Genomic DNA, 11,621 nt, shown 5'->3' with positions numbered 1-11,621 from the left:
ATACACACGTCAAATTTATATCCAAAGCTAGATTTTACCATTGAGTTGTAAAGGCCAAGAGATATTTTGAATACAGTAAAAAAATAGCAGTTCCTGAAGTATATTGTAGCCTCACTTCACTGGCAAGATCCATAATTCGGCTGCTGTACAAAATACTTCTCTGAAGCAAATCCATCTGAAATCTCTCCACCCTGAGTTAAGCATCTATACTTTTAAAAAATGTTTTAAATATTAGGTAACAGAGAAGTATGTACAAGGCTATAAAACTTTTCAGTTATCATACAGCAGTAAGAAGAAAAAAATTGGTATTTTCAGCCAATTTTCAGTTTGTTATTGTAGTTATTCATTCTAGATGTTTTGGGGGTTTTTTTTGGCCTTTGTTTGTTTTTAAATCAAGTAGTTAACTTGATTTAGATATTCATGCATTAATCACTTGAATATTTTTTTTTGAGTGCAACAATAAGGCAACAGTAAAAAAAAGTTATAGAAATATTGCATATGTGTAAAGTTATTAAGTTTATAAAAGTGCTTCCTAAAAAGACAACCTAACTGCAGTATCAAAATATTACAGAGTGGTGAAAACAACTACCTATTGTTTCAATAAATGTTGCTCCATAGAAAAAAACATCAATCTGATTTTAGGCTTTTCCCCCTTTTTTGGTGAAATAAAAGTCTGGAAAAAAACTGGCATGGCTGCATGGGACAAGCAAGTTAAGAAAATATACTTTAGTCTAAACTTAAATAAGAAGGTCCACACTTTTTTGTCAAAACATTAAGCCTCTGTCAAAAATGTATTTTTTTTTTCTTTTTATAGTACAGGATTAAAAGACAAGATGATGCTTACAAGATAAAGAAATAATTTACATGAAAATATCTTCTGACAAAGCTTTTCAATCAAAATATTGTTTTGTAACATTCAAACATGACATACAACAACAAAAGAAACAGTGAATGCAAACAAAAAATGTTATATGGATTGCTTTCAAACACATAAATAAATGAAATATTGGTGTAGGCAGTAGGGCTCATGCTGATGGCTAGCAGGAAATAACAGTGTGCAATCTATTTGGAAAAAGCTCTAAAGTACAAATTACAAGCCCAATTATGGACTGCAGCAAGTTCAGTTATATCACTGCCATCCTCTATCTCCAAAATAAATTCTTGGTTAAATCACTCATACCCTAAATTACTCATACCTTTGCTTCAGAGATATGAATAACTATATACAAAAATGAGTTTTATTTCACCATAGGGATAACATTGTACCTCTCTGCCAATGTCACTCGAAAAACCTTCCATGTCAAAATAATTTGACAGCAGATAAACAATTTAATAAATATGCAAGGATCTTATTACAGTCCTTCAGCTAAGCATGTTAACTCATGCTGCTCGTTTTGTGATCACAGTGCATAGAATCCAAATATAAAAGAATGGGGTGGCTTTTAAGGTAATGGTCGATCCCTTGCTTATAATCCAAATACATCCAAAACTTTCATAAGCTCTGTCATGCATCAATCTTTTTTGTGGCAGGAACAAAACCTTTCCCTGGTACAATGTCCATTGCCGGCAATGGATGCACCAAAACCGCCAAGGAGTTCAGTGTTATTGCACAATATATGAAGACCTGGAATTCTTCCAAAAGCTTAAAATAAAAATAATGGAATTATTCTGACATTTCTGGACACCTGCATTAATACTGTATGACTAATAAAAGCATGTCAGTTGCATGGACTGAACCAGCGATCAACATGCGCCCAGAATGCACACTAGTAAAAATGCAGTCAAAGGAAGTAGTCTTCATTGCCTATAGGTCACTTCCAGTCAAAGGTTAAAGTTCAAAGACTGAATGATCAAAGTGCTCATTTTCTCAGTAGGACTATCTTCTGCTACGAGGATCACAAAATGGTGGCATCAACATGTGTCATCTTTAAAATAAAAGAAGAATATTTATGGAAAACATGTAAACATTCCAAGTCCCAATTAGCAAGGTGCTGTACATGGAAACAATTCCTAGCACAGACAGTAACATGCAGGGGAAATACACCCATTTAATAATTCTGCAGCTTTGTTCAATACTCAGGAAAAAAAGAAGATAATATTAAACATAAAACTTCCTAAATACACATACATCCCCAAGTATATTAGTATTAGCAAATGTTGCATTAAAGAGGACAGTAATTTCCACATTGGGTATTTAAAAAGCCACTCATTAGAAAAATGAAAGACCAAATACACTTAAAATTTTGCCCCCTTAAAGTACAGCAGGTCCACATCAGCTATGAAAATGAGAAATCCTTTTATAAGGAATATATAGCAATAAGAGCCAGCAGAATGGGCTTCTCCTGATGCATTCTCAACCCTTTATACATACATATATGTAAGCATATTAATTTCTCAAGAATCAACACAAACTATAGCTGACAGAATCACGCAAAAGTAATAGGTTACTATTGTAATCCTAAAATCTTAAATGTGAAAAGAACTTTCACTAAACTTTAGATATGGTGATTGAACAGAACATACTACAACCAGAAGAGTATTCTACGGCAATCTTTTTTCTGCATTATGTTCAATATTAAAGTAAATATTTGCCTGTGAAAGCTCTCCCTTTTAAACTTTCTCTTCCACCCATCGACCTGCAGCATATTTACATCTGGTAACAGTAAACATTAAGCTTGTTAACAGAAAGAAAACTCACTGTCTGGTTATTTTTAATACACTTACTTGTAACCTTGCACACCTAGAAAATGTAGCTTCATAAACAGTATTTTAAGTGTTTACAGAATTAGTATGTATAAAGTAGCAGCGAATAATTCTACATTCTCACTGGAAAACATGTCATTACATGGAAAAAAAAATTTCATTTTGATAGGGGAGTAAAGAACAAAAAACTGTACCTGTAAGAATGATTGGATAAGGATGCAAGAGACATAGAAGGGGTATTTAAACTGCGTACTAAAACTTTAAGCCAAATACCAGAGAAAACACTTTCTACTTAAAAAAAGCACTAAGGAGGTGCTGGTTCAAAACAAACATTGTTTTCTTCACAAAAATCTACCTCCTGACAACACCATGAACAGGCAGCAGCTATATGAAACCAATTTCAGCCTGGATGCCCAAAAAAACTGTACCTGGAAGATCCTCTCATCTTTAACATGGCATGATCAACCCTCAGATTGAAATTCAGCATGAAATTCAATGTACAGCTGAAGGAGATGTTGGATAGGGGCAACAATCTAGAAATATTTTTAGTTATCAAAGATCAGGAGTTTTGAAACAGGGCCTACCAGGACATCAGTTTGTAGCAAACAAGGCTCCATAACACTGCTTACAGAATAAGTTGCTTTGTTGGGACAGGGATGAAATGAGAGATTAAAAACTCTGTAACAAACTAAATGCACAGAGACACAGATATACATGTCAGAATATATCTCAAAGTTCCACTTTATCCTCCTGTGTTCAGATCAGTTTGCTTTACACCAGCTCCCAGTCATGCACTATTTACTCTCAGCTAAACAAATTCCAGGCATCTACTGGAAAAAAAAAGTTTTAAAGGCATTTGTTTAAAGTGATGACAGTCTCTCTCCTTTATCTTCAAAACACAGGGATTCAATTTCACATTAAAGCTAAGCCAGTCCAATGGCTAGCTGACAACAGAAGGGGCAGAACCACTCTGCATCTCCCTTCACATGTTCTTGTATTAGCAGTGGGACCTATTTCATCCAGTGGTTACTCTTGGGTGGTTCAACCACAAGATTAGATGTGTGACATTTTAGTTGAAGCCAGAGCAGAAAATGAAGATGATAGAATAACCTTTTCCAAGGGCTTGTAAATCTTTTCAGGTATAGATAAGGTTGAAGACAGGTTAAGGTTGAGGTGGTTAAAATTAGCTGGCAAGCTATGCTTCCCATTTTAGTGTAACCCACCATTTCTTCACACCTATCAAGAAAACACTGAAAATTTAAAGATCACGCCTTGGCAGTCTTGTTATATGTCCACAGAAGAGAAACAAAATTACTTGTAACTGAGAGAAGGAGCAAGTGACATGCAAAATGAAGGAAAAACCCTCTAGCATTTAAAAAAATGTTTGTCCAATGGACATCAGGTATGTTTTATATTTTAATGTAAGAATTTAATGGGAGGGAAGCTCAATGAACTTTTAATTATGATCTCCTTTGTATTTAGTACTTTAAAAGGAAGTTTAAAAAACTGAAAATGTAATTAAGCAAAACAGTATGAGTTATTTAAATGAACTCACTTGCTTTCTCTTGCCTCAGGTCAGTTTTTAGGTTGCTCTGAATTTGGGGAGGGGTTGGGTTTTCTGACTTTCAGAAAACAGCCATTGCATAGTTAATTTGAAGTAATTAAATGATTTGTTCGGTGGTTTATAAGCAGCTTGATGGTTTTGAGCTACAATTATATAGCAACTTTCAGAGTCAGACAGTCCACATTTCATACTCATTTAGTATTTTGCTTGTTTAACTCAAATTTTAGGAATTAAAAAAATCGAAGTAGTATCTGCAGACTTCTTCTTGATAGACTTGAATCTTGAGTCAAAATGAGACTCTAGTACAAATTCAAAGCAGACAGCACATATTTTAATCACAAGATAAAGCCAATAAAAAAGCTTTACTTCTTTCTCTTTAAAAATAACTAGCAAGTGAAAATAAAAATAGTTAATAAAAACTCTCCAAAAATTGCCAATAAAGAGAAAGCAGAACTAGAAATGGAGAAGTACCAAGCACAGCACAAGAGTTCAAAAACAGAAAGAGAAAATAAAGTGATTACTGAATAATCTGGTGAAGATTAAAATCCCAGCCTTGTGGGCAACAGGATTATTATTCTTGGAGTCAGTTTTAAAAACAACATAATATACAACCACACAATAAACAGTCCCGAGTTTCTTAAACACCTTTTAATCCATGACATACAGCACTCCTCATTGTAACTGACCTTGTTTTAGAGAGACTACTAGAGAACTATGAGAAACAAGAAACAGAGTTTCTTTGTGTTACACTACCATATATCAATAACCCATGCATCTCAGCAGGTATTAGGAAACTCTCGAGTTTTTATTGTTAAGGTGTCCACAGGCTTTTAAGAATCCAAGGGTGAAGGCTTTGGCATTTGCCTCTCCAGTCATTAACTTTTGCTGTCTCAAAATACCTGGTCTCATTTCACTTAGGGGGCAGAACATGTCCTGGGGTGGGGAGACAGGGAAAAATGGGATGTTTTATGACGGAGCTTTCAGTGAAAAGTAGTGATGGGATCAACTCCGCCTGCATCACCCTAGCATACAGCATTACGTGCTCTAACACATCCCTTCCCAAAATACATGGGCTTCCAATAACCTCTATTTGTACAGTATTTTCCCAGGGAAAGCAAAGAAAGTATTGGCTGACAAGAGAGGAGAGAAGAAAAGCACAGCCTGTCTCTACCCCCTCCTTTCTTTCCTCACCAATGGAGTGGGTAAGACAAGCACATACAGCCAACCCCAGCTCTGGGAAGAGGATGACAAATGTCAAGGTAGAATAAAGAAACCACAAAGTCAGACAGACAGCATATGGAGGGGGGAAAAAAAATAAATCCAAAACAACACAACACTAGCACTGCAGACTCCGCAGTACTACTACACGTAGTAATTTTGCTATGGTATTTTTTTTTTTTATCATGTACATGTAGAATCTTATTACTATATTGTTGACTATTAGTTCTTAAGAGTCTTAAGTAAGCCAACCATCCCACATTGGAAATTCTGATTAATGGTGGAAATATATTAAAACACATAGCAAATATACAGACATCTTTTAATCGCTGTAAAAGCTCTTGAAGCAACAACAGCAACAACAAAAAATTCTGGGTTTAGAGTTAAATCGAGTTTCATTACGGACTTTCTCCAACCCCAAACTTAAGACTTTTCATGGACTAACACAGTTTACGAGAACTTTCACTCAAATTCAGTCTTACAATTTACAACATATAAATCTGTGCTATTTACATTTCCATCAGGAATTAATAAAATGTGATATAAAAAAAAAAAAAATCACAGCAGAGTATCCAGAAACAGGATTTTAATAATTTTTTGATATTTTAAAAAATAGTATAAGGCTCTGAACAGATTTATCCTACTTTCCTGCATTTTAATTGCCTTCAGCCTGAAAAACACTTCCAAAATTCCTGGTCCTAGTTGAATACTTACCATGATACCACCATTTTGTTTTCTTTGGATTCTTGTTACACGTTCTTACATAAAATGAGTTATCTGGAGGTCGCCTCTGCAACACAAAAAAAGACCTACAAATAATCAAACAATCCTCATATTGTAATATGTGAGCTATTTTAATAAGCTTATGAAAGGCTACCACGTGAATGCAGTGAAAATGAGGTAACAGGCAGGGCTAGACCTTTGTCAGTAAAAACCTTTTAAAGATTCAGGTAACAATTCTTACTGGAGATACTCCAAGCAAAAAATTAATGAAAAATACCAAACAGTTTGGAGATAGATAGGGGAGAAATAAATAAAGAAAACAATCCAGAAGAAAGGGAACAGCTTTTGTTAAAAAAAATAAAATAAAAAAAAAAATCTTTTGCAGTTTGGAAAGTAATTCTGATATATTGGATTCAATTCACATCCCTAAATCTCAGCTTGGAGTGCGTGAAAAAAATGAACTTAAATAACTATATCTGATCAACACTTCATATTCTTCAGCCTTGCTCATAAGTGTCATTATTATACAAAACCAGAGTTATAGGATAAAATACAAAGCCACTTTGGAGGTGTTTTTCTACCACATACACATGACTAGGACTGATTGGGATGTGACATAAATAGGCACGTTTGGATAACACAGATGTACAAGCTCTGATCACATCTAACTCCCACAGACATTCCACTGAGAAAGAAACAGTCAAAAGGATATCCTCTTTACAAAAAAGTCTAAGGTATCAGTGCCACTCATCTGTGACTAAAAAAGCAGCTTCACACCATTTACTTTCTTGTAATGAAAAGGATCAAGATCATCAAAATAGTACAGCTGCAAAGCCTTACAAACATCTGCACTAAAGACATTTCAATAGTAATTTTGCACTGCCTTTAGAGACAGAATCAATTTACAAAGAATTGCCCTAAAACATGACTGAACTTCACCATTAGTACAACTAGAAAGGTTCCATTCGCTCCTCTTTTCCAGTAACGATATATGAGCAGCTTACTCTGAAAATGGTGACAAAGTACTTACTGCACCGCTTATTTTGCGGTTCTAGTTTAGTACTTTTTCAGTAGTAGAAATGTAGATACAGCAGTTTCACTTGTTTTAGAATTTGAGAAACTAAAATCTCACTTTGCAAAGTAAAAAACTACTACCTTTTACTTATTCTACTCCAACAGTGCTAAAAAAGCCCATACCTTTTCTTTGCAGCTGGAAAGCATGCTAATAATGCTAAGACAAACAGATTGCACTGAGAGAGCTGGAGACCAGTCTTCTGTTAGAATGGATAAACAGATATGACCATTGCTATAAACATGAGGATGAACAGGAATATTGTCTCCAGTAAACATGACCTAAACAAAAAAGAACAAATATAATTGTAATTTATTGCCCACAATTTAAATAAGACTGCATTGCTTTTCAGAAAACAAGAATACCTTATTTAAGAAGTGGATCTGCCATTTTTATTTACACTAAAAAATACACTTTACCATGTTAGATTCATTCATTTTTGGAAGCTATTAACTGTAGTGTAAAACAAAACCATGGAAGCCTAAATAGCTAGTGAAGATGGCATTAAATAAATGGTTTAATGTAGGCTTTTTTCTTTGAATATTCATGGAGCATAGAAAAATGCAAAGGTAACAGTGTAAAGACATCAAACTAAACTTCTTGTATCTGGCAGCCTCAGTCTTTCATGTCCTAAGGAATACAGCTGCCTTGCCAAAACACTGGATTTTAACGATTTCATAAACCACAACGTTATACACCAGGAAACAACAAGGTATTTCTATAAACCTAGACACAAGAGAAATTAAGTTCTGGACATCTCATCCAGGCTGCAGCACAAGGAGTAAAATGCATCAATCCTATTAATAAAGGACTTGTACAGCTGAAGTATGTTATCATATAATAAATGTTTTTAGATCATTATTTCTAATTGAGTATGTTTTTATTTGACATGGATGAATATGGAAGAACAGCATTTAGAACCTTAGCTCCACTCTGTTAAAAGACAGTATCACTGTCAAAAAAGGTCAGAAAAATAAGTTTTTAACAACAATCGCTCTTACATCAAGTTTTTGTCAAACACACAGTTGGCTCGGGACCAATGGAAATGGAGTAAAAGTGAAGCCTTCATAGCAGCATTATCCTCCTGAGCTCCTTATCCCACATAACCACTGTCATCTTTATGCAATGACATAATAAATCTCTACCACTCATATTCGTAATACCCAGAATCCTCTTAAGTGCTTCCTAAGTTATATAGATATATGGATGTGTACAAATGTGTACACAACACACCCGCCTCATCACTGACTACAAGAAAGAAGCAACATCATCATCATCATATGGGAAACTGGAATTAGAGAGCTTAACCTATTCGCTAAGTGGCAGATAGGATTCTAAGGCAGTAGAAAAACTGGATGCAGAATGATCTTTCATAGGTCTTTAAACTGGTATTTCTTAAACATTGATGAGCTTACCTTCATAATCCTGTAATGTATTTCACTTCTAACTAATGTCTTCCTTTTATAGGAAAACCAGAACTAAGTATACTAGATAAGTAAAAGCATGCACACTATGATAGACAACATACATTTAAAGGCAGAAAACTACCACATGGTTAAGCAACAGATGCGTAAACTCAATTCACAGTAAGCAGATTTGCAGGAGAGAGAATTATGACCCAGAGGTTTGTAACACAGAATGAACTTACTGCATAGCATAATTTTTATAACAGAAATTCTAGTCATCTACAACAATCAGGGATCCAGGACTTAAATTCTGAATTGTTTTCTGTGCTAAAAATCAGTGTACATGTACAGACCTAATTTGCTGTTTTACAATAAATTGCACAGAGCTCCACACACAGGTTGGGTAATGTATACAAACAGTAGCACTTGGAACCAAATGAAAGTGACTCCTCTCCTCTGGGTCACCTATGAGTAGTTCACTGCAAACCTGATGGGGTGCAGAAACACATGTAGCCAGTTTGTTCCTTAAAACCTAAGAATGAAAAGTCAGCATTCTAGTTCTTATCACTGTAGCTAAAAATAGGTAATGTTTATGGTTTAAGTGCCTCTCACAGCTCCTTCCTTCAGTTTCAGAGATTCACTCTTGGAACTCTGAGCTGAAACAGACAGGATAAGAACCAAGACGATCTTGCTTTTCTTCTTCCTTTTTCAGAAGAGCAGGGGTGATAGCTGAACACTGCTCTTACCAGCCACATTTTGTATTATTCTCCTCAGCTATTGGAGGGATGGATGTACAGAGCCCATTCTGCAGCCTAGTAGTATTGCTGCCCCTTCAGCCCTTTACCTTACCATGAAAGTAACACTATCTCACACCTCGGTTAGAATCACTAGGCTTGCAGGCCTCTCAAGATGTCACGTATGTATGAGAACCCCTACCACAAGCACAGTATTCCCTCAGCTGTATTAACAATGGTAGCAGAGAAAATGCAAGAAACTTAAAAGCTGGAAGCAAAAAGAAAGGGGATGAAGAAGCAGTTTGTTGTTTACTACACTCCAGTGAAAGGGACCTTCCTACTTTTGTAGGATATAAGTATGCTCTTTTGTATGATATAAGTATCAACCTCAAAGAAGCCTCCAGTTTACACTGCTCTTTCATCTGCTCTAAAACCAAACAGACTGTCACAGCACTACACCTCACTGCAGAGCCATTTTTTAATGAAAAGGAATCTGCACAATGTGTTTAGTGCAAATTAAAGTAATTAAACCTCACAGCAGGATATGTAAATTATACTGATACTCGACATGTGTCATGAAGCTATAACCTAAAGGAAGTGTTAAGCAAGAGGTAAGAAAGCAGTTACCTGAGGCGAATCAAAAGGATACCGACTACTGAACTTAAATAGAAGCTGAAATTTCTCCCCTTCATATAGTGTTCCTGGAGCACCTTCCATGTCTACAATCCACCTAAGGAATGGGGAAAAAACTGTTAGTATTGTGGACTGACAAATTGTAATTTTACTCCTGAAGCACAGGACTAATCAAATCAATTACCACTCACAGCCTAATCTTCTAAACACTACATTAGTATTATAACTATCACAAAAGTGAATAACACATCAAACCTACATTTGAAAGAAACAAGCTTGATATTTTACATACAGGCATTAATATAGTGCTGCAAATTATACAAGTAATTATGACTTGAACTCAACACAGACCCATCGGTTCAAAAAAAAAAAAAAAAAGACTGTTAATGTGAGACAACAAAGCTGAAGCAAAAGACCTGTTCCAAAGTTTATTCCTACAAAAAAAACAGGCTTGGAAGAAAACAAACTAGTACGTATTCTTTCATGGTGTTTTACTTTTCCGTCAAGGAAATCATCAATACAGTTTATTAAAATATTTATCTGAAGGGGAAGGGCAATGGACCTGTGAAAAACTCTGAAATTAAATGGTATGTAACCCAGTAGGTAATGGAACCAACACTGGAAAACTTAAAAGTATGAAAAGGAAAGGGTTTCAGAGGTTAGTAGCTATGAGAGATTGTTAAATTTTAAAATAGGCAGAAGCTTTTACCAATTGGCATTTTGTTAGACAGTAAAATGCCTAATAAATATTTTATGAATTCACTATGCAGTTCCTGAGAGTGTCCAGCACATTACTGCTGTATGCTCATTAAGTTGAACTATGTTTCACTCCCCAGACTAAAAACAAAAATTCAGAATGTTACTTGGAATAAGCAGAGGAAGTAGCATGCAGAGGACTTTTCATTACTTACATTTTTCAGCTTGATAGCAAAAATAGAACAGTTCATATACTTACTGTGTAATTGAATTTTGTACACTCTTTTCATTTAGAGTCATTCCTGGAGGTGGATCATTTTGCAATGCCAATAGTTCTTTTTGTAATCGTTTCTATAAAGAAATTGTATAGAATATTTGAAATATTAAAGTTCAACAATAAGCATGCACATTAAAGTACGTTTCATCAGTCATTGAAAGGTAAAAGGAGTTTTACTTGAAAATTTAAATACAAAGGGAAACTGAAAGGTGAGAAAGGGAAGACTCCGCTATTAAAAATTAAACTGAAAAGTCACAGGCAGAAAAAGTCACAGGCCTGAAACCTGTTTTTTTGGTAAAATGAAAAAGCACTTACATTTGCAACATTGCTAAGTGAAGAACTGTTGCGTTACAAAATACACAGAGGTATCCAGGATGTTGTCATATTACAAATATGTCAACCACAGCTCTACACCTAGCAGTGAACATTTCATATTCCCCTGATAGCATCAGACATACAATTAACAGCACAGCTCTTCCTGTAAGTAATTTAAGACACTTCTATCTGGCATCTGTGCAAGGCTTTGCCTTATTCTAATTCATCCCAGAGGACAGAACACAAAACTAAAACAAGACTACATGACTTGCAGAACACA

General features: G+C 35.1%; 1 protein-coding gene across 1 annotated transcript; it reads right to left on the bottom strand.

Annotated features, from left to right (window-relative positions):
* Nucleotides 1–766: 766 nt before the first annotated feature.
* UBE2W (ubiquitin conjugating enzyme E2 W) lies at nucleotides 767–11,287 on the bottom strand. The gene is made up of 5 exons (XM_010174648.2): nucleotides 11,009–11,287; nucleotides 10,048–10,150; nucleotides 7,406–7,561; nucleotides 6,200–6,275; nucleotides 767–1,925 (listed from the first exon to the last, which is right to left on the bottom strand). Exons 1-5 carry the CDS (start codon nucleotides 11,047–11,049, stop codon nucleotides 1,912–1,914), a joined length of 390 nt encoding a protein of 129 aa, XP_010172950.1. The 5' UTR covers nucleotides 11,050–11,287; the 3' UTR covers nucleotides 767–1,911.
* Nucleotides 11,288–11,621: the final 334 nt, after the last annotated feature.

The sequence above is a fragment of the Antrostomus carolinensis genome, unplaced genomic scaffold (genome assembly GCF_000700745.2).
Source record: "Antrostomus carolinensis isolate BGI_N321 unplaced genomic scaffold, ASM70074v2 scaffold37678, whole genome shotgun sequence".
Taxonomy (NCBI): Eukaryota; Metazoa; Chordata; class Aves; order Caprimulgiformes; family Caprimulgidae; genus Antrostomus; species Antrostomus carolinensis.
The sequence above is the reverse complement of the archived record's forward strand: the minus strand, read 5'-3'. Positions and strand labels throughout refer to the sequence as shown.

Coding starts and splice junctions, on each gene's coding strand:
- UBE2W (XM_010174648.2), bottom strand. CDS start 11,049: ATGACTCTAAATGAAAAGAGTGTACAAAATTCAATTACACA. Junction 10,151..11,008: donor GTACAAAATTCAATTACACA/GTAAGTATATGA, acceptor CCCATTCCTTAG/GTGGATTGTAGACATGGAAG. Junction 6,276..7,405: donor TTTCCAGCTGCAAAGAAAAG/GTATGGGCTTTT, acceptor TTTGTGTTGCAG/AGGCGACCTCCAGATAACTC.